This window comes from Candoia aspera, chromosome 4 (assembly GCF_035149785.1).
Source record: "Candoia aspera isolate rCanAsp1 chromosome 4, rCanAsp1.hap2, whole genome shotgun sequence".
In the NCBI taxonomy this organism is placed as follows: Eukaryota; Metazoa; Chordata; class Lepidosauria; order Squamata; family Boidae; genus Candoia; species Candoia aspera.
The window spans coordinates 86,655,944-86,683,269 of record NC_086156.1 but is presented as its reverse complement, the minus strand read 5'-3'; the positions used below and the strand labels follow the sequence as shown (position 1 = coordinate 86,683,269).

Genomic DNA, 27,326 nt, shown 5'->3' with positions numbered 1-27,326 from the left:
ATTTTCCAGGGCACAAAAGAAAAACAAAACCCAAACAATAAGGAGGTATCTGAGTGTGCAGGTGAGTATTATTGGGTTTATGAAACTGACAATTAAAGGTTTGAACTGTTTGCTTCAGCTGCTGAATAAACTTACAGGACTCCTCAATCTGATGGCCCCTGTAGTCATCTGAAACTGTATAATAATTCTTCCACAAAATTCAGAAGCATGTGACTTCCAGTAATGTGTACGAAAAAAGAACTAATTTTTATTTATAGAAATTTATATTACAAACACACAATTCTATAAAGGAGCTTTTCTAGGCCAAACTACATTTCTCCCGCAATATACAGAGCCCGTCTGCTCCCCGATTTCTGGCAATAGAGTTTATATCCAGAACAGTGCCAAAGCCAGTAATTTTCCCCAACAGCTTCTTAGATGTGACTGTGCCTTGATTCTTGTAAAAAGGGGACGGCTGAATGTGGTTCTCGTCAGATGAGGAGAACAAGAGGGTAAGCAATCACCAAGTGGGGGGGCCAAAGCGGGAAATCAGCAATTCTTGATCATCGAGATCCTTCTGCACTTTCTTCCGCATGTAAAAGATGGGGCAGTCACGACTGAAGAAAAGGAGGGAAAAAGATTCAGAAATTAATCGAGAAGAGCTGGCATCTTTTATGAGAATGGCAAATTAGTTGTCAATGCTTAAGGACATCCAGAAATGGGGGGGAAGGACAAAGGATGATTCCCTGCAGGAAAAGAATAGAACCTGAAAGTTCTGGCTTGCACTATCTTGTCTTTATCTTGATAAACCAGCTTTCTTCTTCAACCAAGAACATCCAGGACTGAAACTCCCAGAATTCTTAGTCAGCACAGCCAACAGCTTGGCTGGGAATTCTGGGGTTTTAAGTCTCAACACCTCTGAAGGGTTCCTGGGTGGCTGGGGTGGGGGTGGGGAGAAGGCTTTAGTAGCAATGAGAATGAAACTATGCCAGCATTTCTTAAAAGTTTTTGCTCTCAGGACCCCTTCCCACTTCCAAAAATTATGGAGGACCCCAAAACAGCTTTTGTTTCTATGAGTTATATTTATTGATATTTATCATATTAAAAATTAAAATTGATGTTTTTGTAGAATATTTATTTATTGAATCATGTAAAAATAACAATATTAAACCCATTAGATATTAACATAAACGTTTTTCATGAAAAAAACTTAGTTTTTTAACAAATAAAAAATGGTAACATGAAGAGTGGCATTGTTTTAAATTTTTGCAAATATCTTCAATATTGGCAAATAACTTTGATTCTGTGGAACCCAGAGAGGGTCTTGGGGGACCCCTCAGGTGTCCTTGGATCACACTTTAAGAAACACTGGTCTATACCATCATTTCAGATTGAAGCTAGCTGGTTCTAAAATAATCCTCCATAAAAATACTTCTTACAAATTCTAACTGTAAAATAAACAAGAACAGCCAGGCCTAAATTTAGCACAGCCTAGATTAAAACAGGATTAGGTAATTTATGGTGCAGCATACTGTGGGAAAACCAGCCACTATATGCTTTGTGATCAAGGCCATTACATTAAATCATAATAGGGTTTATTTGTTTGAACATTACAGGCTACGTGAACACAGCAATTATTTAATTAACTCAATTTAGGATATTATGCGCTATGTGACTCTAGCCCAATGAGAAAATTAGTGCCACTTTTGGGGGGAGGGTATGATGCTGGCTATCTATTTGCTTATAATAACGTGTTTGTTTTTAATGTAATGGAAAGTTTAAATGGTTGCTCCCCACTGCAATCGGAAGCCTATCTATCCCTGCAAGACTACCTAATTCCTTAAGTTCCAGAGGCCAGGCTTTGCTTGTTACCATCTCCGTTAAATGTACCTCTCTTGCACTCTTCTCTAAATCCAGACAACCCAGCTAACAACCCGTTGACTGGCAGAACACGAGGCTCTATCTTTTCCCTCCCAATCCCTTTGCCAGCTGGCAGGTGCTATATTTATAAAGGCAATAAATGGCTTCAGGTATACCCCCGCCCCCTACCTCTGCGTGGGAGCCATCTGTTTGCTGATCCCAAATCAGCTTGATAAGCAGCTGTAAACACTTGGGGGGGTGGCATAAAGCCATATTTTATCCCAATATCCCGTGGGAACAGACAAGAGCCTGTGCTGCCATAGGAGGGTGCGGTGGGTGATCAGCCCTCACCTGGTACACAGTACATCTTCATGTAAGCTCCCTTGGCAACGCTGACACTGTGTCCATAAGCGGGAAAACTTTTCTTCCAGACAGCTCAGGTGGGTCACCTATGGGGAGGGAAAAAGATGTGGGAGGAAGAACTGCAAGATGACAGAAGCCAGACATTCTCCCTTGGATGTGACCCAGCATTTAGGAAGCATTTGCAAAGTTTCAAACTACTTTGAACATATTATGCTGTTGTGATCCTCAAATAGACCTGTAAGTCAGTACAACATTATTACATCCATGTTGCAATGGGGAGGGCAGAAAAAGGCTACGATCACACTCATGCTAAGCTATAATGTTGGTCTGTGCTTTCCATTATGTATGAATCTGGCCATTATGGCCTGTTCAACAACCACGTTTGGAAAACGTGGTTGCAGTATGTTGTGAATTCAGAGAAAGAGAAGAAAGAGAAGGGAAGGACAACCTTTTTGAAGACAGGAATCATATTTAAAACAATTTTGTGGCCACTATGGGCCACAGGGAACACTGCTGTGATGCCTGTGAAATGGCATCTAAATTTTGACTCTCTTTTTCCAGTTTAGGTGGTGGTAGGTGGGCTGGAGAGGTTTAAGTTAAAAAGTAGCACATTATTCAAAAGGAGCCGCAGGCTATGCGTGGCTCAAGAACTACATGTCCACCCCAACCTAAGGCAATGGTGAGTTTATGGCAAGGACAACTTAAATTAGGGATTTTCTAATTCCTAGTTCAGTCTTTTGGTTATTATGCTGTTCCAGCAAATTCTGCTTTCAAACTGCCACCAATTCTGCCCCCAAGTGCAATCAAGTATTTGTGATTTGTAAACTCAACATTCATCTGACATTTATTCCTTTTCCATGGATAGGACCATCAATCCCTAGTAGTGGATTATAAGCCAGCTAAAGGGTCCCACTGAGATGCCTGATCATGAATCCATTTACCTCCTTCTGGTAGAGTTCAGATTGGCGATCCAGGCAGAACTTGCATACAGCACCTGTTGAAGAGCAAAAGATCAAAAAACCAACTCCACACACCCTGTCCTGCCACATGGGATGACTTACATTTCATCTGCAAAAATGGGGTGGATGAATTTTACTTGTATCTGGAATCTGAATGATCTCTGCCTCTAGACTTTTCAGACAGTTCTATTATCTTAGATTGTTTGGTGTGATTTGGCCTTTGGCTGAAGAGTCATTTAAACCACTTGCTTGACTAATCTCAAGTTACTCATTCTGCCAGCTCGTTGCTGTTATGCACCTGCTTTCTGATGCACTGTGGTCTAGTTTGCAACATAGTGAGACCACTCCTGAGGACCTCTAGATATGCCCCTTTGTACAGAGTGTTCAGGAAATCATCTCTAAGCTCCCCCAGAGAATTCGGTAACTTGTTCCCAGGCTTCCTCTATATTAGGAGTGCAAAACGTACAGCCCACCAGTAGCCCTTTTTCATAGCCCCAGAACTGCCCCACCTCACAAGTCGGTGGGCTTAAAATTTTCACTTTTTTTTTTTTGGCATTGCTTTTGGATTTTGTAGAGTGTGTAAGGGGCAGAATGGATACCTTAAGTCTTGCATGTGCTTAAAGCACTCGCTTCATCCAGAAATATGTTCCCAAAATAAGTCCTGACTCCTCCCATTTTGGAACTGCATCCTTTGACATGACGTGCAAAGCTTGCTGCAGCCCTTCAGCCAACGGAAGTTGCACATGTCTGTTCTAAACCACATTCCAGAAATCAATCCCCTCCCAAAGAAGCCAGGAATCGTGGCTAAGCTTTGCTGTGTGCTAGCTTCATATACATTCAAGGAGAATGCCAACACCTGAATGTTCATCCCTTTTTCTACGATGTGTAGTTTTCTTCCTTCCATAAATTTGGAAGAGGGAGAGTGAAAGAGACAGAACTGAGAGAAAGTACTGGGGCAAGAGCAGAGGTCACAAACTGTGAAGTTATGTTGATCTATTGCAAGAGTTTTCCTGCTGGTAACAGAGGCGTAGCTTCTGTACTCTGTGGCAAGTTCCGGCAATAGGAACTTGCAACATGCACTGCTGGTTAGATGTGAGGGATGGGGGAAGGGGAAAAAATATTAATGGGCTCTGAGAAGACATGTGGGCAGAGGCAGGATCTCACCGTGGTGGTTGAGCACAGCCCGGCAACCGATGCAGGTGCTACGTTTGGTAGCAAAAGCCATGAGTCCCCCAACTTTGGCTGTCAACACTGTTTTGCAGCGAGTGTGTTCTCCCTCTGCAAGGGAAAGACATGATAGATCAAGCATACCACAGTCCATATGCATATTAGGGAAAAGACTGATTTCACATGCCAAATCAGTCATATTCTTGCTACTGTGAAAAAAACAGTCAAGTATCCAGAGCAGTGTTTCTCAACCTTGGCAACTTTAAGACGGGTGGACTTCAACTCCCAGAGTTCCCCAGCCAGCATGGCTGGCTGGGAAATTCTGGGAGTTGAAGTCCACCCGTCTTAAAGTTGCCATGGTTGAGAAGCACTGATCCAGAGCATCTCCAGAAGAACATTTGTTCATGCGATCTCACAGATAGTCTCCTTGAAGTCAAGCTTGATTCCTAGTGACATGACCAATAGGTTTCTTGGCAACAATCTGGGATGCTTTTGATTTTCCAGTCTAGTCTGAAGCCCTCATATTCCTTGGTAGTCCCCCATCCAAGTACTAACCCAGCCCAAAACTGTTTAGTTTCCAAAGCGAACCAGTATTAGACAGATGCTCCCAAAGGCCGTTTATTGCAGCTGTGCCCCCTTCTCATGGAGCATCCCAGCTGCCTTCTTTCCTATGGCTCAACTGAAAAACAGGCAGTATGAGCGGATTTTAACAGTTATGAAAAGCCCAGAGAGATTTGGCAGGTCAGAACCCTTCAAAGAAAACTCATGCTTTTATTTTCACTGACTTCTCCATGCAGGATGGCTCGAGTTTGGAGACTACATCTGAGAAAAGTTTTTTTGTTAGGAATCAAGAACACTCCGTTCCTTCTTCCTTACCCAAGAACTTAGGTCACTTCATTAAAGTGAGTCACTTGTCAAGAAAACACCAGACACTCCAACTCTGCAGTCAAGAAGTAGCAGTTCTTTCCTACAGGTGTGAAAGGAGATTCTGCAGGGCTATGAGCAACAGAGCCAGGGTTGGTTAAGGTTCCAGACAAATTAATCCCAAATTAAAAGAGCTTGGCTTCAAGGCTTTTGCTTTCCTAAAATTAGAGATTTATTTCCCTCTCCTCCAAGGACTGGCCTGAGAGCACAGTCAAAATCCAGGTCCCACTTTGCTTTTTGTGGAAGGCCAAAGATCACACTCACTCAGTAGGACATTCTGGGCTTTGCCCTCTCCCAAGATAGGCTCGAAGATACGCAGGAGGGGCTTGGCAAGTTGTTGCTCAAGGTAGTACTGGGTGTCAATGGGCAAGTTGTTCTCCAGCACGTAGATGGGATCCTGAGAAAGCAAATAAAGGAAAGACATAAGCAGTAAGCACTGCTAAGGTCCAAGGCAGGAGCAGGGCTAGACTGCCAGGGCACGTAAGAACAAAGCTACTCTATCCCTTTATCGGAGAAGAATAAATTTAACAGGCTACAGGCAGAGGTGCACGTGCATGCACTCCAATAACAGTAGAGAAGAGATATGCACTCCTTGACTGTGACAAGGTACTGGTCATCACAACAGCAAGCCTTGATAGCCTCCACACTTACTCCTCACCGCCTATCCTCAATCTTCTTCCACACTTACTTCAGATTTCATGTATGCAGCAACCCCCTTGGCTGCGCTGATAATGACATAAGGAACTCGATCCCCCAAGTTGGGAGCACTGCCAGGATCCCGCCGACGCATCCTAAAGGGAAAAGTGATAGTAAGGCCATGTAGGTCAAACTGAAGGGTGGCATTGGAGGCTCATTGGAACTGAGTAACCTTGGAAGAAGGTGCTGCAGATAAGCCTGAGCAGAGTCAGGATGAACTGAGGAAGGGGGAAGGAGAATAAGAAGCTCTGGACAAGGTGAAGTTTCAGACATGGGAGATGGAAAGTCTGACCTATGAACTGGCAGAAAACTACGACAAAGGCAGTAGAGTATTTTCCTTGAGCAGAGAGAGATCTGAGAAATAACCAAAAGGTGTGGTGGGATGGGGAATGGCACAGAAACCAGAGCACAAAGTATAACTGGTGTTAGCTCTCCTCTTCAAAAGTGGCTCCACCAGGGCACTTTCACCTTCTAAACTTTTGTTTATCAAGAGGCAGTGGAGCAGCCAGATGGGCCCTGTTACCTCCTGGGTGTCTCTGGGTAGCAGATGACATGGCTGCAGCCAAGACAGGAAGCCCAGAGCCGAGAGGTGGGCGTCACAGAAGTTCCACTTGCAGCTGCATTCACCACGGCTATTTCTGCCTTTCCCCTCAGTCATGCCTGGTTGGTCACCACACGCCCACACACCTTTTTCCGCTGCCCTGAGGGCAGACAGGGTGGGTATCACTTAGGGGAGCAAGACTGTGGGGAGGGAAAGATGAGGCAGCCCCAAACCTTCAATGCTGCATGAAAGCATCCCTACAAAATCCCAAGAGAGGGGCCAGACTCAGTTGAGAGAGCATGTGCTTTGTATATGCAAAAGATGCCAGGTTCAATCCCTGGCGTTTCCAGCTACTGCAGGGCTAGGCATAAGTCCTTAGAAAGTTGTTGCTAGGCAGAGTAGACTAGGATAGACCTAGTGGACTGGTTCAATAGAAGGTTATTTAACAGATTGAGTCTACCTGCTCCAAGTCTGGATACGGAGTGTCTTAAAAGTCAGAGGACTCAGAAACTTTCCCCTTTTTCCTTTTCTTTTCTCTTAATAGAAAACATTTTGTTTTATTTTGTCTTACTATATTTGTTGTACCATGACCTTTTGTATAGACTGTACTATAACTGTAAATGTATTTTAATAAATAAAGAATATTTAAAAAAAAGTCAGAGGACTCTTACTGCACTCTTAAACAAGAAAGTGAATTCAGGCGTGCTCTCTCGCCTTCAGCTCACCTCTCGGCCAATTCCACGTGAGCCTGGCGCCCTGCGTATTCATCCGCTGTACGTGTCAATTCCTTGGTGATCACCAGCTGCGAGATGTCAACTTTGTTGCACAACAGATCCGAGATGACTTCTTTGGCATGGGCCACAGCCCCAGCAGGGTCCCTGGAATGTGACAGTTAGGAGTGTCCTCTTGAGTAGGACACCAATTCTGAGCTTTACAAACTAGAGAAAGGCTGGAGTTGGGGTGAGGGACAAAAATCTCAAACCAGAGGGCCAATGTGTCATTTTAGGAGCTAATGCAGTACACTGCTCAGAATGTTGCACTAAAACTGGGGAAACCCCGCTTCAAATTGTTCACGCAATTGCAAAGTTCATTGTATGATCTGGGGCCAGTTATGCTCCCTCATCCCATCCTACCACAGGGAGCTGTTGTGAGGACAAAAAATGAAGGGGAATGGAGGACATATACTGAAATTCCCACATTGCCCACCCCAAAGACACACTACATGGAAGTCAGAAATATAGTAATTAGAAATATAGTTTTAGCAGTCAGGAATACAATTAATGCTTACACTGTCCCTGTGCAAACACATTCCTGCTACTCAGAGGTGCTCATTAGTCACAACAGCGGTTCCTATTCAAAAAAGAATTTATTCTCAAATCTACGGACCTATCTATGAGCAGCTTCTGCAGACAGGTGTTGATGAGGTTTGCCACCAGGGGGCAGTTGTCTCGACGCACAGTCTCAATACCCTTGCAGTCCATCTTGTCATGCATGTCAGAGTTGGAGGAAAAGTACAGGCCAGCATAGCGCTTCTTATTGATCAGGAGATAGGGGAAATATACCTGACAGAGAAAACATCACAGCTCTGTGTAGTTCCCAAAGCCAGATTCCATTCCAGAAGGTTTATTCAACTATTTGATTGGAATATGATTTCAGGAAGAGAAGGAACATAGCCACACTTAGGATTATTCTTCTTAATGGAAATTTTTGAAGTGGACAGATAAGATTTTCAGCTGAAAACTAATTTTACTCTTCAGCTATGGGTTTCAGGGTTTCTAGTAGGCTGAAGAAAAATGATTCTGAAAAATGACTTTTGTCTAGGCAGTATATGTAACACCAATATGCAGGTTAACTGTATTCTCACAGTTAAAATCGTATCAAGTTTGACATTTGAATATTCATTGAACAACTTCTTAGTATTGGTAATTTTGATGAAAGCTTCTGAACACTCACTGTCATTCCACATCTTCTCATTCCCTTCTCATCACCGCTATGTTCTGTCTTCATTATCTGCCTCTTAACAAAAAATGCCCTGCTGGGTTGCAGCCCCCTAGCCGACTTTGGCAGATCTCAAAAAGCTAAGCAGAGTCAGATGGGACTCCACCAGGAAATTCCAGGACTTTAGGCTAGACTCCAAAATTGAAAAAATATTGTAGAAGGGAATGGCCAAGAAAACTACATGGACATTATCTATGAAGTTGTCTGGAAATGAATTCAGGTAGAAGATTTTACCTTTATATAGTGATACCCCATTGGTGGAACTTTCCACAATCAGATGTTCTTCAGAGGGATAAGAACCACAATTCCAGGAGTGCAGCTTGGACACATTTGAAAGGGCCACACTGGAGAACAGCTTGACAATCTTGTGTCAAGTACTTGTTCAAACCTGTTTCAGTGCTCATCAAACATACCTTCTCAAACTCCAATTTGATGGGTGGAATGAAATGGCTGGAGACCCAGGCTGCTGCTTCCCTGCCTATTTCCATGGCTTCAGCAACTGATTGCACACCCAGGCGGCACATCACTGAGTCTGTGTCCCCATATATAACCTCCAAGGAAAGAATACTGAATGAAACCTTCAAGAACTCTTGTCCTTCTTTATCCCAGAACTTCTTGGTCACAGCAAAGACATACTAGATTCCTTCGTCACAAGGCATACCACACCTCTTCCTTTTGTCAGTTCTGCCTCTCCCCCTTGTTCCACTATGGTGGGAAGATGCAATTCTCTCCTACAATTCTACCACCCTCATCCTTAAGGCCATTGGGAATATGATCACATTGTGTCAGCCATTCGAGGTAGACCAGACAAGGAGCACCAATCATGAGTTCTAACACTACCTTTATTGGAAGGTTACAGTAACAGAATCTTGCAATTCTGAAAGCATTTCTCCCTTCCTTTACTTTTACTTTCCAGAAAGCTAGGGAGGGTCCCTTCTGAAACGCTTCCCACGCCCCCTCTGTTTCTGTGGGCTGAGATACCTTTCGCATGACGGTTGTCTAGTCTGCGGCTCTTCTTCCTGTCTCCCAAGGTCATTCTCACATACCATTATACTTTGCCAAAAGAAGTGTGTGAAGTGATATGTGAGAACAAGATCCCAAAAGATGGCAGGGCAGGTTTTATGTTAACCAATACTGGAGTACCTCACAGGCTTTCTCCTCTAAGACAAGCATGGGCAACCTGTAGCCCTAGTACTAGAAGTGGACTTCAGTTGAATTTCACATGACTTCCTCTTAATTTCAAAATCTCTGTACAAGCAAGCAATTCAGACTTCTGGCAAGACCTAGTGATTTCTCCCCTGGCAGTCTACTGTTTGGGAGAAGGTGTTGAAAAACTAAAAGAAAAGACCGGATATCCAGTTTTAGCTGTGGCGTTACTTACTGGTGGTGTCTGCTCCTCCCAGCATTAATGTACACTACCCAACTGATCTGTCCCTCAACAGAAAAAAAGCTGCCTGCTGCTGTTCTACAGAAGAAAGTTGCCTTTTCACCTTCTCTATCCATCCAGTATTGAAGTATAAGTCTGCCCTTTCTCCCCCTTACCTTTGCGTCAGCACTATATCCATTGGCAACAGTGTACTTGGATTCTACCAATTGCTTTGTTTTCTCAATCATCTGACGCCCAAATCCAGTCACACTCTGAAAAAGAGGAATAAAGTTGGCACATTTTTTGTATTTTGGGAGACAAAGGAGCTTAGTTGCAATAACTTTAAATTCCAACTTCCCAAGTTCAATCAACACTTTTCATCAGTCTCTGTTACCAACTTTGTCAAAAACTGTATCTGATGTTACCATCTTTGCCAAACACCATTAGAACCTAGGGCTTCCTTAGTTTTCTCAATCATTTGACGCCCAAATCCAGTCACACTCTGGAACAGGAATAAAGTTGGCACGCATTCGTTTTGTCTTTTGGGAGACAAACAAAAGAGCTTAGTTGCAGTAGCTTTAAATTTTACCTACCCAGGTTCAATCAACAGTTTTCATCAGTCTGTTACCATCTTTGTCAAAAACTGTATCTGATGTTACCATCTTTGTCAAACACCATTAGAACCTAGGGCTTCCTTAATTTGCTAGGGGAAGAAATCATTGTTGGAAAAAAAACTATTTTCTACCTTCCTTCTCAGATTAAATTAGATATTTTTATGAAAACCATTTTTGCTAAAAAGTGTATCCATCTGTAGTAAGCAATGCTGGGTAAGATTCCTGAAGGAATTAAGAAGTCCAGAAGAACTTTCTAGCAATATGTACCCAGGAAAGTATATTGCCCGTGCAGAATTTGTGTAAGTAGAAAAGAAATCAAGGTTTATTTCTAGCTAACAACTTTAACTAGCAGGCATTTCAACTTATCGCAACTACAGCACCTGGTTTACAAAATATGCTTTCATTTTTCCTTTCAGTTAAAGCAGCAGGAGGAAGATTTTTTGCAAGGGGAGGCAGTTTTTGACTCCGACCCAGCAAGTTGGCTCTTATCACTTCCTCTATTAGGAAACCTAGTTGGTGAGTGGCAACAGGGCTGTTAATATTATCTTGCTCAGAGGAATCCCAATGCTTGCAAAAGGACTTTATTTTAAGAGAATCCTAACTGACTAAAAACTGAGCAGTCAATAGGACTCTGTAAAAAGATGCCGTTGCTTCAAGAATCACATTAATGAGTAGATTCTTCAAAGCAGTGGCATCTTTTTTTTTAGGCTCAGCTGGAAGTCAGGCAAAGTCTGGCTGCTTTAACAAATAGCAGGGAGGTGCTATGCTTGCATTTAATATGAAGCACTTCCTCTGAATCATTTTCTAAGCATGCACCTCCCTAACAGTCAATAAGTTGGTTTTTAAAAACTGCTACAATTAAAAATGCATGTATTTTAAAGAGGCAATGTTCAACAGTACTCAAAAGCCAATAAATCAGAGAATTAAACAAATCTTTAATTCTCTTACAATGTTTCTAGGAAATAGTGAACTCTGAGATTTGATCTCCTGATATCAAGTTTTCCACTTAGAAATTATGCTTAGTTTCCAAGCAAATATCTGCTTCCTATCTAACCAGATTTACAGAATTATAGCTAGAATAATCAAGATGCTAAAAGCTGAACATTTTGTTTTGAAGTATAGACAATCTGACACCTTTGGGCTATCCCATACAGATCATGGGCTTCCCTTTGCTTATCTTTGGTATCTTCACAGTATTCAGAGAAAGCACATCCATCAAGAGTTTTTGTTTAGTTGTCATAGTTAACTGTCACCATGCAAATCTTCTCCAACTTCACTCCCTCCAGATATTGCACAAATAGAGCTACCATCATCCCTGACTGCTAGTCCTGTTGGTTGAGGTTGGTGGAAGTTGTACTCTAAAATGTCTGGAACGATCCAGATTGGAAAAGGCTATTTTAGATTATCTTGTCCTCCAGGAATTTGTCTAGTATTTTAAAAACTCATTTAAGTGCATGGCACTTTGCTAACATTTTGCAGTAGCACCTCACATGAAGTTAAAATATTTTTCTACTTCCTTCTGCTTGCTTTAAAGCTTTAGCTGATCAACTATAAAGTACTCGTTCATTTTAAAATGTAAAAATGATTTTTAATAACTTAGCACAAGCTATCAGCAGACAAGGTCAAGGAACAACAGGACAAAGACACCAGAGGTTTTGTCTGAAATCAGGTTTAGTGACACCTGATGGGAAACACTTTATTGAAACATGGATTTGCCCTGCGCAGATACACAACTGCCCTGATAAGAGGTACATAACAATGGCTTCTAGCATTCAGAATCCTGTCCTGAGGAACTCCCCTAACTCTGTGACAGGCCAGGCTTACCTGAGAGATTTCAAGGCAAGGCAGTTTGCCTACTTGGGCCCCTGTGAATCCATAAACAGAATTGGCGCTGACCTTGAGAGCCAACTGCCGTCCATCCAGCACCTGTCGCTTAAATGGGTCAGTCTCCTGCTTCAGTTCTAGCTTGGCCCTTAGCCAAAGAGGGAACAGAAAGAGGTAAAACCACCAGTTCTTCTTTACTAGCTTCCCTTACCAGGTCTACCTCTGTCAGAAATATCTATGGGTTCAGGCTCCTGTTGATGGTGGTGTGTTCCTATGAGGCAGACTGTAATCCAAACCAATAAATGTTCACCCTGACTGGAGCAGCCATCCAGTGCTTTAGGTAATGCCCCCTCCTCAGTTGCACCCCTGCTCCCTTAGATTCTTTTACCTGGAGACGGTAAGACTGAACCAGAGCTATTAATGTGTTCTATTCTGTTCAAGTATTCTATTTCTGTTCCTGTGTTCTACCTGCTAAGCTATGACCTCTATTCCTATATTCCCCATCTCCAGCTGCCTTAAACCCTGCAGATATTCCTCCCTCTTCACCTCTTACGAGCAGCCAGTAAATTCTCCAAGATCTCAGGCAGAAGACCTTTACGAACAGATGCCTTCACAAAATGGTCTCCCGTAGGGGTGCGAATGAATTGCTCTGGGGAAAGCCTAGTGAAACAGGAAACAATCTGTCAGGACATAAACAATCCAGAAGTCCAGACCCCTAGTTTAAACAACCATCTCAGTTTCAAATTACATCTTGCTTCAATAATATACCTCAAACATCTCCCATCCCTACTCAGGTTCCCTGCTTCAAAACCCTTTTCACTTGCAATAAGACTTTGCTGGGGAATGTCTGGGGTATCAGGGCTCTGAATTTTGATGAAACAAAATTGTAAATTAAGAGGCTTACAACCAATCATCCAAGGTTTGGAGAAAATTATTGGGCCAAGCAACATCAAGCATCAAGGAGTATCTCTTGTCCCTCCAATTCCAGGACTGAAACGTGGTCACTGGATTCTTGTCACTTATGATATCTTCCCACTCAATTCTCCAGGTAGCTGAGTAAGAGTTAGCAAGATACCAGTCCACTCACCCATAGCGCTCAACTGCCCCCTGTTGTAAGAGAGTAGTATAGCACAGATTGTGAGCCATCATGATTGAAGGGTACAATGAGGAGAAGTCCAAGGTTGCAATCGGCACGTCATAATAGCTAAAAGAGAAATATTTTTATTTAAATGGGTACGTGGGTAGGTTTGTGTGTGTGTGTGCGTGTGTGTGTGCGTGCCCTTAGTTGTAGTCCCAATGAATCTGCCAGGCAGAAGAAGAATGAATTAGTCAAAACACTATTTCTTGCCCTCCCTCCAGAGAATCATTTGTCCCTTCTTCCATCTTTTATCAAGGAGGAAGTCTGGGATTCAAGTCAACTTCATGGGATCTTCCCCTCAAATTAAAGCCTGCTTTTCCATTGCCCAAAGCTGGAATAACCTGGGATCCAACTCTCTGATGCTCACCATGGTCCTTTGTCCACTTCCATTCCATGTTTCTGAACCCAAGATTCATACTTGGAAGAAAAACCCAATAACTAAATTCACACATAAGGCTGTTATGGCTTGTTTTAACCATGGCCTGAACCTAGTTTACACATATTTGCAAAGCACAAGGTTCATGCATCTCACTAAACCGAACCAAGTGAAAAGGGCCACGGCTTAATACAATGTGTGAAGTTAGCTTATGTACTTCTGCACCGGCTCCCAACCATGGTACACAAACACACTCCTTCCCACCCTCACAGTCCACTACTGTAAAAAAACAAACTCATTTCTCCAGTTTCTCGGCCTATAAAACTTACCCTTTCAGAGGTTCAATGACAGTAGCACCAGCATAGTCCTCCCCACCTTCTGACTTCACCACTGGCATCACCAGATTCTGCTTCATAGCCTTTGAATGGAGAAAAATATCAGCTTTAGAGCTTCTCTTATCATTCTCCCATTATGTGGGACTTCTTCCATTAAATCCTGTCATACTGGTCTACTGACCACACTTCTTTTTCAGTCTATTGTGTTTAAGTATTTTTCAACATACCTGGCCAAAAAAAAAAAAAAAAAAAAATTCAATTCGCTACACCCACTCAGTAAGAACAGGGTAAGGAGGGGAATAGCAAAGCATCATAGAAGTATTTCCAGCAAGGCTAGACAAGCTAACTATCAAAACTGTCCCATTTTTTCACAGCCTTATAATTTACTACACATTTAATTACTATTGATGAATAGTGATTTATGCATTGTATTATTTTTTCAGTTCATATTCTGTCTTTTTACACATATTCAGGGTAATATTGCTTGTGTGATTAGAGATAGCAGGTCAAGAAATAAAATGCAGTATAATGTTGACATCATCTTAAAAAAAAGAGGCCTACAAATCCAAACAATTACAATTGCCAGGCTCACAAATTAAACCATGGTATGTTTTAATCATGGTTTGTTGAATCACCTATGGTTGGCCTGGTTCATGGAATTTTCTAAGCCTAAATGATGGTAGTTCAACTAAAATGGCTGGATTCACGTATCTTCATAAGCTGAAATTAAACAAATCACATTATGGCTTCTAAACCCAGCAATGGGAAGAAGAAAGCGATGGAAGACAACTGGAAAGGAGCTGGAAGGAAGAGATGTCTTTATAGAGGTTTTATCTAAAGTTGCAGAGAGTTTATTCATGATTGCAGTGGGACATAAATGTGATTGATAAGAAAACCAACATGGTGGCTCGTATGATGACAAGGGGATCCAGATTCAAGTCTTCAATCAGTCACAAAGCTTACTAGTGAATTTTCCATTAGCCCATCCCATCTTAAAGAACAGTTGTTGGGATTAAAGGTGAGATAGTGGGAGAATGAATGCTATCATGAGTTCTCTGGAGTAAGGGTGAGATAAAATAGTAATTAATAATGGTAGTAAAGTAATAAAAATTGGACTGTATATCAATATTGCACTTGTGCTTATAATCCTTCAGCTGTTAATTCGTTTAATAGGGTCCTTCTCAGGAGGAAATACTATTTTACAACAGTTCTATGTATATAGAACAAAACAGATATAAACCTCTTTCTACTGAACTTGCTACCAGGTAAGTATGGGGATAGCTGGGAGATACCCCAGTGACTCTTGCCATCTCCATGTCATTGATGACACACATGGCCTTCCCCAAAAGTCACAGTGACAAATAAGCATCTTCAAGGCAGTAGATAGCTACACTCTAGTGCTTTGCACACTTTTCATAGTAAAACACTTTCAAGATTTGAGCATCTGCTCTCTCCCTCTGCCTGCCCTTGATCTCCTGGCCTTGTTGGAAAAAGATTAGTCTCCCCTTACCTGCCGCAGAAGCTGGGACACCACTTTGATTTGTTGTCCCCGGGCTAGGAGATAGCTAAGAGGTACCCCAGTGACTCTTGCCATCTCCATGTAATTGATGACACACATGAGCTTTTCCAAAAGCCGCAGTGGCAGATAGGCGTCCTTGAGGCAGTACACAGCTAGTCGCCGACGGGACTGATCTGAACCATTCTGCAAGGGGAAGGGAAAGAAGTCTGCAAGTGTGGTGGGGAGGGAGGAGACATTCTTTCAGCTCTGGATAAATAGATACAAAGGTGATTAAACTCATCCAGTTGGTGTTTTTTTTTTTAAATAGCAGAATTATTCATTTCTGAGCATACCAGGAGCCAAGAAATATATGCATATGTACTGTATCAAAGCTGGCCAAATTTGTAGGGAAGTAGGAAAACTCCATGTAGCAATGGAAGCACTGTTCATATAGTGTTCTCCAAGCAATGGAAGCAAAGTGGTAGAGGCAGCAAATTCGTATGGGCATGGAGAAGGGTGGTACAGTCCTCTGACTGCTGTTTTTATGGATTGACTGAGATCCTGCCCAGGGAACACTCATCCCCACCCTTTTAAGACCTAGAAAAATAACCTTTTGATAGCTCCATTAGCTACTAGAAAGGGGATGCCCATGATGACAATCCCAAAATTATCCTGCTGGTTCAGGTTCACCTCAAGGCTAACTTCTTCATTTGCTGTTAAGTTTTAATACGTAAATTTAAATTAAACAGAGATGTTAAGATTGGATAAAGAAGGAGGGGGTGGAACGGGAAAGAAACAATTTATGAAAAGAAGTAAATGAGGTTAAAGAAAATTATGTGCTTTACTCTGAATATATGCACTTCCTCTTTGGCCGACACCCACTTTTCACCTTGTTACGTACACATGCAGCCCTAACAGAAAATGATATGGAAACCTTGACCCAAAAAAGACTGAGTGCCCAGTCTCTATGGCAGGAATAAGGAACTACCGATTTGCCAGGCTGACCCACCCCCCACCATTTCTGCCTCATTTCACCTGTGCCTCATCACATTTCACCTTTTTCCTTCTCAAAGAGAAAAATGTGCCTCATCACATTTCACCTTTTTCCTTCTGAGAGAGAAAAGGCAAAGCATAGGCAAAGCTAGCAGGATCACTGAGGACCATCTCATGTCTTCCCTGATCAGGGAAAGGTAGCTCCACCTGATTTGCCCAGAGTATGTCATCCTCCTTGAGAGAAGACATAGGCTGGATGAACCATTTCACCAAGTGTCCCATATGTTCCCTATCAGAAATGGCACAAAGTGGCTGTTGGGTTTTTCTACTTCAGCTGACACAGATCCCCTCCAATGGTGAAAGGCTTGTGCTGGTCTTTCAGAGCGAGGACAACCTATTGTCCCTCACTCCCTCTACTGCACAGAAAAATAAAAAATGGCAGTCTATTATATCCTGACACCTGATGCAATTTAGCTTCTCGTAATACACTGACTTTTCCACCTCTGATCCACAGGATTTAAAGAACTTGTCCTATTCAAGATAACTTTTTTGTATGCTGTGACCGTGCCTTTTGTTTTGCTTAATTTTATTATCTGAGGTATAGGAATTACTGGCAAGTGTATAGGGTTTTTTTCCAACTATCTCTTCTACTGAAAAGTTTATTGCTGTTTGATGGTTGATTTTATTTGTTTTTCCTTGGAATTACCGTCTTGAAAAAGCATATTATAAACGTTCTAAAGAAAAAACCTCTTACAGGAAGGAATAAGGAAGCAAAGGATGTGCATGAGAATATTAACTACCAAAAAGGGCTTTCTGTTGCTATAATGCACACAAGTCAGGATTAGGAAACCTCCAGCCCACGGGGCTTCCCTATTTCCCTATCTAACCCTGGCTGCATCTAACCTTCAGCGCTGCAATTTGACTTTCTAAGGGTGGCTTCCTTTAATAGCTTGGCTGCAGCATAAAATCAAGACAGGAATGATAGGAGGAAGACATGTGGTATGTAAATCCTGAGTAGTCCTTTCTATGCACTGCAAGAGAACTCACTCCATTTGCCAGCAGTTTTAAATTGACTTTTTTTTTAAAATGTAAGTGCTCCACAGGGATACAAGGAGGAGGAGGATTTGAGAAGAACAGAGAGGAAACATGGGCAGGAAAACGAAAAGGGAAAGGGAATGAAAGCAGTGCAAATGCAAGAGGAGGACCGTTCTGGCTCCATTCACATTGAAGTGAGCCCTGCATAACACTAACATTTGGTTCCCTTGTTCTTACAGGAGGGAACACGAACTGCTAAAGAGGTATCCCACTTCTGACCTCAAAACTTACACTACCTCAAATAAGGCTGGGAAAAAGTGAGAGAGGAACAAACCAACACTTCAAGGAGAGTGTTTTTAAGCAGTTATTCCCCGAGGGGATGGGCTCTAAGGATGGAGAGGAGCCTTACTAGAGGCCTGGCAGGTTTGACAGAGAGGCCTGACAGATGGATTGGACTTATCAATTTCCCATCCCTGCTCTACAGTGTATCACAGACACCATGATAGTCATTCAATCAATCATACAACAGACAGAGGCCAATGGGATAATAAGACCAGGAACTATGACAAAAGTGTATTCATACCAGGGAAAAAAATTACCAGTTGCAAGATTTGGCTATCAAGCATTACCTGCAGGTCTGTAATAATGGAATGCTGGACATCTTCCTTCTGCTCCTGCAGGAAGTGATAGCTGACAGCGTTCAAGGTGTAGGAGCGTAATTTGTAATCCCTCAATAGAACCTACATGGAGAGGAAAAGCTAAATTATGAGAGTCAGCATGACCCCCTAGGCAAACTACTGGCCTTGTATCTGAGAGCCTTCAGCTGTCACTGCCTCTCAGCTTCTCCTTTCCCATCTGTACAATGGAAGTATCAGGGTTGGTTTTTTTTTAACCTGAAGTAGATCAAATTGGGCTCTTCCTTCTGTGTTAATGACTTTATTCTCCCTCCGTCCCATCTGCTTAGACTGGAAGGAAGAGTCACGGATGACAGACTTGCGGGAAGGAATACGGCCCAGGAAGGGAAAAGCGTTGACCTGGGAATGCAGAAAAACAAACCATAAGGCATGAATGAAGAGTGTGGGCAAGGCAAGTGAGTTTATAGGTAAGATTGTAGTGCTCATTGATTAGTTTATTGAGCATGTTAAAATATGACAAAAATGGATTTCTAGTTCATTTAGTAATCACTTTTTTAGACTGGTAAAATATTTTTAAGACAAATCATTTGAAGAAAAAAAAACGCTGTCAACAGGAAAAGTGCAGATTACCTTGAGAGTCTGGGCTCTGGTGATGAGATAAGGAAGGTCAAAGTTCTGGATGTTATAGCCAGTGATGATATCAGGATCCACAGTTCGTATAAATTCTGCCCAGGTCTGGAAGAAAATTGATTAATTATATTGGGACAGGATTCCTTTTTAGGCCAAAGGACATACTTGGATCATGGAGCATGAGGGATGCTCTTACACAACAGCTGCCGCAGGTGGCTTGCCTATTCACAAAATAGCACGACAAGCCCAAAACTTCCATTCATCGAAAGTCAAATGGGTAAACTTACAACCTGCCACCTTCTGCAGCACTGGCCCAAAGGCCTCTCTACCATTCCAGCTTACTTTTATCTTTTCTTCAGGTCAAGTGGGCATACCTCACCAAGCACTGGGCTGCAATCAACCACCATTTTAATTTTCTAGAATGCTTAATGGGCCTGTGTGGAGCTCTGGTGCATGCACATAAATAAAGCTGATACTAGAGGCTGATGCTTTGATTTGAAGTGTGTCAACTTCAGATTCATTCAAATCTGAAACAATGAAAGTCATATATAAAGACCATCAGCCCATCTAGTCCAGAATTATTTACTCTGTTCAGCTTAGTTCTCAAACCTGCAAGAGCTTAGGCAGAGATCTTCCCCAGTCCTACTGCCAAATTCAGGAGTGACACAGCTATTCTATCATCCCCTCCCACTCCCAAGTTCATAAGTGTCTACATCAAGATGGGAAGATTTTATGCTTATGGGAATAACTCTGCTATTCAGAAATGACAACCCCATAAAATAAAGAGTTTCTTGTATCTTAAAACCAATCCAATGCCTTTTTAAATCTTCCTTCTTGTGATACTGGTTTGCTCACCTCCAACCTTGGATATTTGCAATTTTTTTTCAATACCACAAACCTCATTTGAATAGACTAATTGAGGGGAGGGACTGTTATAAACAAATGTCCCTTCAATTGGAGAGGACTCACTCGTGATGCAATGACTTCTTGACACAAATAAAGTCAATTAATGCAGAAAAGTTATCTATTCCATATGAAATCCATTGCACCAAGGTGTGGTAAATCAGGGTTTCACTGTAGTATGATGAATAACAAGCCAAGCAACAGGCCAAACTGAAAGAGGAAAGAATGATAGAACAAGCAGAAACTACATAATCTATTCAGTCTCTTTCCTCCACAAATCTTATTGGACACTTAGATTGAAAGATTATGCAGCCCAGCTTCCTCCAGTCAAAGCCTATTTTCCCTACTTTCTACATCAGATTTTTGATCCATTCCTTATTTTTCACATCTGGGATAGCTAATCTTTCTTCTTTCATAGTCTGGTACATAAGAACTGTCCTGTCATACACATTAGGTTCTATATACCTCCCTTATCATCACTTTCACAGTCCACATTGGACCTTGGTGCAGCATCCCATCATATTATCTACAGTGGTGATTACAAGTTTGTGTGCCCTTTTGAATTTTCAGCATTTCTGCATAAATATTACCTAAAGCGGGATCTGTTATCCAAACAAGTCCTAAAACTAGATACGTACTGTATTAAGCATGCTGGCTGGGGAATTCTGGGAGTTGAAGTCCATACATCTTAAAGTTCCCAAGTCTGAAAAGCACTGCCCTAAGCTCACCATATTACATAGACCTAAGATAATGTAACCATTACCTTGAGAAGTTCCTCTTCCTTTGGAAAGCAGAGCACCTGAGAGCCCACAATAGGGGCACAGTTTTGCAGTGTGAAGACATTGCGCACAAAAGGATCCTTCTCACCCTGGCGTAGAACCATATTGGCAATTTGGATTACTGGATCCTTCTCTGGTTCAGGAAAAATGCCTGAGCAGAAACACAGAAAAGGGATGAGGTGCAGGAGAGACGATTAACATAAAAATTGCCTCAACCTTTCACTCTGAAGGACATCTATTATTGAAGCGGAATTAAGAGCAACTTATTGTCATAGCTTAACTCAGTTGCGGAGCTTAGAGTTCATATCCCAAATTGTGGATCTGTTTCTTAACCATTTTTTAAATTTGCAAAACAGAACTTGCATCTGACAATATAGTAAGCAATTGGTCACCCTAATATCTAATGAATTAAACCACATTTTCTCATGTTTATCCAAAAGGTTTGTTTGGTTCATATAGCTAAGATAACCCTGTAGGTCTGCTACAGAGCCTTCTGACAACCACTCCATATAGTGTAGGCTGGCAATTATTCCCACTTCTAAGCTTAAACTGATGTGTTTCAGTACCAATTGAACATTTCACCAAACATGTGCCTTCGTATCAGGGTCCTAAACGTGATAGCATTCTTATATAGCTCACATAGTGATAATATCTGGAGTTACCTAATAGAACTCTGGATGATTAGCCTCCCCACTTCCAGAACTACATCTATTTTACCATGTCACACTCTGCCCTCTCAAATTTCCTCAGTACCTTTACGTCCAGCACATTCAATATCAAAACTGAGTACACGCAGGGGGGCTATACATTGCCATTCTCCCTCAGGGGGATGGCTAATGAAATCCATCCAAGCCACATCAGCTTCCAGCTGACAGAGTGATACCTAAAATAGGATGAAAAAGCAAATCTAATAATCCAGATGTTCTTACAAGAGGTCTTCAGCCCTTGTGTGTTCCCAACCTAAGATTCATACAGAGTTGATGTATTCCAGAAAATCTCTCTTATGCTCTAACCTATGTATAACCTATGAGCTTATACACCCCACTTTGACTCCAGGGCCAGCTCATCCAATCCAGTTACAAGAGGCTCTTCTTACAGGAGGGAGGTACAGCCTATATGTAGAATATATAATATAGTCATCATTGGAGTGTAATACTAAGAAGATCCAGATTCAAATCCATACTATGTAATGAAGCTTGTGGATGGCTCTGGACTAGTAACTCAACTCAACCTATTTCAGCATGGTGTTGTTAGGATATAATGAGGAGGAGGGTGGGAAGAAATCATAAAGGGCCATTTAGGCCTCTGAAGTACCCTGAAAGATGACTGCCTAGTCTCTACTTGACTAATCAGAATCTGTTTTCCTGTAATTTGAAACCATTCTCCCATGTTCTGCACTTAGGGGTGACAGGGAACGGTTGACCCTTTTTTGGGTGACATCCCTTCAGGTGTGATGTCACAGCACTTTATAGAACTATGTTTCTAGTCCTCTGATTTGGTCACTCCCTTCTGAACATGTTCTGGCTTTTCTCATTCTCCCCACCAACACTACCTTGGGTGGATTCTCCTTGTCAGATTCTCCAGCACACTGTTCTTGCCGCAGGTGATACTTTCCAGCAGGCAATTCAATCCAGTTACAGCCAACAACATCCCGGTCTACCATGAACCTATGTTTGGAGATAAAGTTGATGAGAGATGACGAGAGATACTTGGTCCTCACCATCATCAAAAATTATTGCTTTTTCCCTCCTTATCGGGGTTAAAAGAATAACTCTCAATGCAGTTCAAAAATATGATCATAGTGATTCCCTCACTGTAAGATGGCTAACTAAATTATGGGAGTATGCTTCAATGTCTAGAATAGTAAATCTGATATGGAATTCAATTCAAAGGAGAAACCATTCCTCAACTACAACTTAACGCATGAATTTGTGTCATACCCAAAATGCATGGATTTGTTTCATACTCAAATGTTGGGTTTCTCTATGCATATAGTTCAGTTTTGCAGGACATTTAAATTAGAGCAGACTGTTAATAACATGGATTGAATTTACTGTAGCACATAATCTTATTTGTGACTGATACTGTGTCGACCATAGATCTTGATAGTTATGTTTAACTTAGAGCTTAATAATGATTTTTAATCTTTTAAAGCAATATAATATATTCAGCTATTCATAATTTACTATGAATAGCTGAATATATGCTAAACTATGACTTTTTAAATCCCTCATTTTTCATTTCTATTTTATTCATTTATCTTGTTTCTTTATATCTGTTTATATATATATATTTAAAAATGTCTAAATATATTACAAAGCAGTCTAGGATAGCCTTCCACAACCTGGTGGCTTTCAGATGCAATGGCTAAGAACTATGGGAATTCAAGCTCAGTTCATTTGAAGGTCACCAGGAGGAGAAATTAGAGAAGGAGCGACATCTCAAATCCACTTAGTTGTACATGTATCCCACTTCAGTTACTGCGTTGCAGAATCTTAGCTAGTAATTTCTGGTAAACAAAAGCTTCTTCATAAACATGTGAAACCATATGTGAGTACTGAAGTCTCATTCTTATCTCAAGTCAAATTTTAGGTGTCTCCAAAAACCATATACTGTAATTCCAAGCAAGCAAAGTATATGATGCCCATGGTTCTGAAGGATTTCTTGGGATAGAGAGAATGCCTGGTAAAGGCAACAGTCAATTGCATCAATAGTAAGTCTCACCTGATTTCAAAATCAATGTTAGCTTCATAGGCTTGAAAATTATGTATTCCCAATGTCCCACACCGCAGCCCTTGCTCCAGAAGTCTCTTGGCAGGAGCAATTAGCCGGGGCATTGCCATTGTAATTTTCAGGAAGGACAGGAGATGTGGCCCATGGAAGCCAAACATGTCTGAAATGAGGGGGAAAGTCTTAGGTCATTTTAAAAAAAGAAAAGCTTTCTTTGAGAACTATCACTCCCAACATCTCAAATCCCCACCTCTTATCCAATCAATTTATATCAACGACTTTCATCAATGGCTTTCATATTTGCTTCTTGTTCCTTCTCCCTGCCTCCTGAAACTTTGCACATATTGAAGATGGGTAAGCTACCCAAATAATAAATTCAAGAAAATTACTAGTCCACAGGAAAAGAAAACAAAACACAACTCTTGTAAAATTTCCATAGTTAGTGCTTGGAGGCAATGCTTGCCACAGAGGAAAGATTAGAGTGGATTGATCCCCCATTTTGGAACTTTTAGAGGCTTTTATGATATATTACACAGGCACTTAATTCTAATCTAGTCAAGGCACAACCATTACAACAGTTTTGAGGAGTAGCAGTGAAAGCAACATCATAGGGATTCAGTGTAAAAGCACAATATTGTTGTTGCTACAACTGAATTGTGATTTTAAGGCCCAGCCACCCCCATCTAGACCTAACCCAACTCCTTGTTACCCAAAGACTATGCCTGTACCCACACTCTTCACAAACGCTCACTCTGCTTTTTGCAGATCTCCACTGCCAGAACAACATGGCTCAAACCATCCTTGTTGGACCGCATGTCCCGGATCACAGCTGCATTCAGTTCCCGTTGAAAGTCAACCAGGTTCTCTGCTTGGAATCCTGGAGGAAAAACAGGAGTAGGAAACAAATTTTATTGCCAGGATCAAGTTCAAGACAGACTTTCCATCAACAACAAACTTTTACTCACCAGGTGGGGCAGGCACATAGAAATAAGGGGCAAAACCATGGATATGACAGCACACACTGTTGCCAGCTGCAGTGACACCAAACATTCGCAGGACAGGTACAGGACCTTGGGTACATCCTGGGAATCCAGGGATGTGAGAGCCTGACTCAGGAACAGAATGAGAACATATCACTTGATGAAAAAGCAATATTGTACATTTCTCCAATAAAAAACATTCCAGAGTACCTCACTATTTAGCTTCTATGTAAAATAAAAGTGCAAATAGGAGTTAAAGGCATGCTCCAGGCTTTCTTCAACCACATTTCATATCTAAGTCCTCAGCATAGTTTTTTTTATTTCTTGGATTGTTTATTCCATATATATGAAATTTAGCAATCATTCTGTTCATTTATAAAAAAAGACATTCAAAACAATTTGAATATATAGTGTATGTATCTGAAAAGGACTTTCCCCCCAAACAGCATATATTTAAAATAGTACAGTTATGTTTGCTGAGAATACAAAGGAATGGGTGAGTTTTTTTATATTTAATTTTATCTTCCTTGAAGGGAATCTTCCTAAATTCACTCATCTTTCATTGGCACATCGAAGGTAATTCCTATGGGATATTCAGGACTATTTGCTATCGTACCTTCTTACATCAAGCAAAAGCAAAACAAACGTGGGGTTAAAACCGCTGTGGGGAATTCCATTCCTTGCCCATTCTCTCTGGAGAGAAGAGTTAGGAACATCGCGGAACTGTTCTAGCTGTCAAAACCCCCAGAAACTATAACAGCTTCAGACTTCCCCTCAGGAGCAGAGAGTTATTGTTTAGTCAAGAGATGAGAGAACCTAGTTCTTCAAACCTTTTTCTAGGAAAAGGAATAAAACCAATCCATCTGTCATTCAACCCCTTAAAATGCTCTCTATCAGCAACTCAATCTGTTTACATACTTACCAATATAATAATCTAGTTCCACTTGCTGGAAACACAGACCTTCCTCTCTGGGGTTTATTTTGGGAGGCAGTGGCCTCTGCCACTTGGGATTGTGTACTGATGAGAAGAGGTTACCTGAAAGAAGTGGAAAAACCCACAGCATGGATGTCCACCAATCTCTTTTTAATCAATCCCAGATTTTGAACAATTAAAGATCTTGCTTTTCCAAAGATCAGTCTACTGAATGAAAAGAACAGGAAGGAGAGGCAGCATGGAATGTGAAACACAAAGCCTAAACTGGTGTTTGAAAAGTCTTAGTATGATATATGACGTGTGTAACATCTTTCTGTAGTATTTGGAAATACAAACGACAATGCTATAATAATTTTTAAAACATTGAAATGCTGTATTAAAATAAATTTGAATTGTGTAACAGAGAGTTTAAATTAATGAAAATGAAGAGTTTAATTTTAGCATGGATCACAAAACCAGAGCTACTACCATCCAGTGTATCATACACTTGCCAAACAGCTTCTCCAGCTGCCCTCACTGCTCTGTCACTTGCTCTGCCTCAAAGTTTTCTCCCAATTGGCATCCCTGAAACTCACCAAGGGGAATGGCATCAGATGACAACTGTGCTTCTTTCATCTCTAGAGCCACCTCAGCCTCCACCTCATCCAGAAAAGCCAGTTCCTCCTCAAATTGTGAAGGACCATCTTCATCCCAATCTCCCGCTCGTGGCCTTTTCTGTTGTGATGGCGTAAGGTCCCCCATACTAGTGCTTCTCATGGAAGCCTTCCTCTTGTTTTCCATTTTGGCTTTCCTAGAAATTGAAGATCACCCCATGACAGCTTCATCAAAAGCAAGTTGTTCCCCCAAAGCAGAAGCAAATAGGAATATGCCAACCTAAAATTCTGATATTCCAAAAACCCTTAGTTGTAGGGGTTCAAAGTACTTTTTCTACAGAATCTGATGTCTGAGGCCTCTGGAATCAACACATAAAAGTATCCCCTTCCCTTACTAAGTTAAGGGCTGCTTAACTCTTTCCTTTGTTTGGCATTTATTCACTTAAAATGCTTGGGAACAGTTACTAAGTCCTTTTCCCCTGTGATGAATAAAACAAAATAAAGAATTTTGAACACAGAAATAGGAGGGGGGGAAACTAGGCCTCAGAACTGCATCCATCAACCTTTCTTTCAAAATAATACAATTGCTTGAAGACCATCCATATATCAAAATTATATTCCTTATAAATATGGCCTCACTGAATCAGATCAATGACCCATTAAAATCAGTGGTTTTCAAGAAACAAAACAGGAGTGGCATTATGGGCCATGGATTATTGTCCTGTGGGTTCTATGCTGCATGACTTTTTCCCTTTTTAAAAAGTCATTTAGTCAGTGTCAGATGAATCACATGTTTGAGCAGAAGCTCAATTTTCCCAAGTTGGTGCCCTCCAGATATATTGGACTACTACTCCCAGCAACCTCAGCTATCAAGGTTAAAGATGATTTAAAAAGTTATAAACCAACACATCTGGAGAACACCAAGCGGGGAAGGCAGCCTCAGAATAACAAGTGCAGCCAAAAAGTTCGATTCTCTCTCCCAATACCCTTTCCCTCTACAATTAACTTTATCCATCCTACTCCATTAAATCACTGCTTGCCTTTGTTTTTCAAAGGGCCAATGCTGGATCATTTCCTGAAGTGCCTCCACAAATCTACCAGCACATTTCACCCATCCCACTTCCATTTGCCTCCTAGGTATCTTCAGACCCCTAAAACAGTTCTTCCCAATCTGCGTCCTCCAACTTTGTTGGCCATTGGCCATGCTGGTTGGAGACAATGCGTGTTACAGTTCAACATATCTGGAGGTCAACAGGTTAGAGAAAACTGCTATAAACCCTCAGCCTCCTGCTCCCCAGAACCCCTAATGGATGCCGGCCCTTTCCCCACATCGGCAGGCCACTTCCTATGCACCCACCCGAGTTGCAGAAACACGGCTTCTCCGCGTAGTTACCACTCTTGCATCTCTCACGTCACTTTCTCATTGCCCGGCCAGTCTCCCGCCAACAAGTTGTGGGGAGGAGCCTGGTTCTCCAC

The 27,326-nt window shown here is 41.6% G+C and overlaps 1 protein-coding gene across 3 annotated transcripts; it reads right to left on the bottom strand.

Moving 5' to 3' along the window:
* Nucleotides 1–220: 220 nt before the first annotated feature.
* POLD1 (DNA polymerase delta 1, catalytic subunit) lies at nt 221–27,326 on the bottom strand. 3 transcript variants are annotated; one of them, XM_063300951.1, is made up of 27 exons: nt 27,208–27,326; nt 25,833–26,047; nt 25,246–25,359; nt 24,309–24,449; nt 24,095–24,220; nt 23,338–23,506; nt 22,166–22,280; nt 21,367–21,496; nt 20,598–20,764; nt 18,932–19,036; nt 18,560–18,700; nt 18,296–18,406; nt 15,651–15,842; nt 14,135–14,223; nt 13,379–13,495; nt 12,838–12,951; nt 12,292–12,439; nt 10,030–10,125; nt 8,901–9,038; nt 7,876–8,051; nt 7,215–7,367; nt 5,941–6,043; nt 5,517–5,649; nt 4,326–4,439; nt 3,144–3,196; nt 2,191–2,288; nt 221–596 (listed from the first exon to the last, which is right to left on the bottom strand). In XM_063300951.1, the coding sequence occupies exons 2-27, from the start codon at nt 26,035–26,037 to the stop codon at nt 500–502; spliced, it is 3,345 nt and encodes a 1,114-aa protein (XP_063157021.1). In that variant the 5' UTR covers nt 26,038–26,047; nt 27,208–27,326; the 3' UTR covers nt 221–499. The 3 variants fall into 3 exon arrangements, with proteins under 3 accessions (XP_063157021.1, XP_063157019.1, XP_063157020.1); XM_063300949.1 differs by having other exon boundaries at nt 27,244–27,300; XM_063300950.1 differs by lacking the exon at nt 27,208–27,326 and adding an exon at nt 26,871–27,169.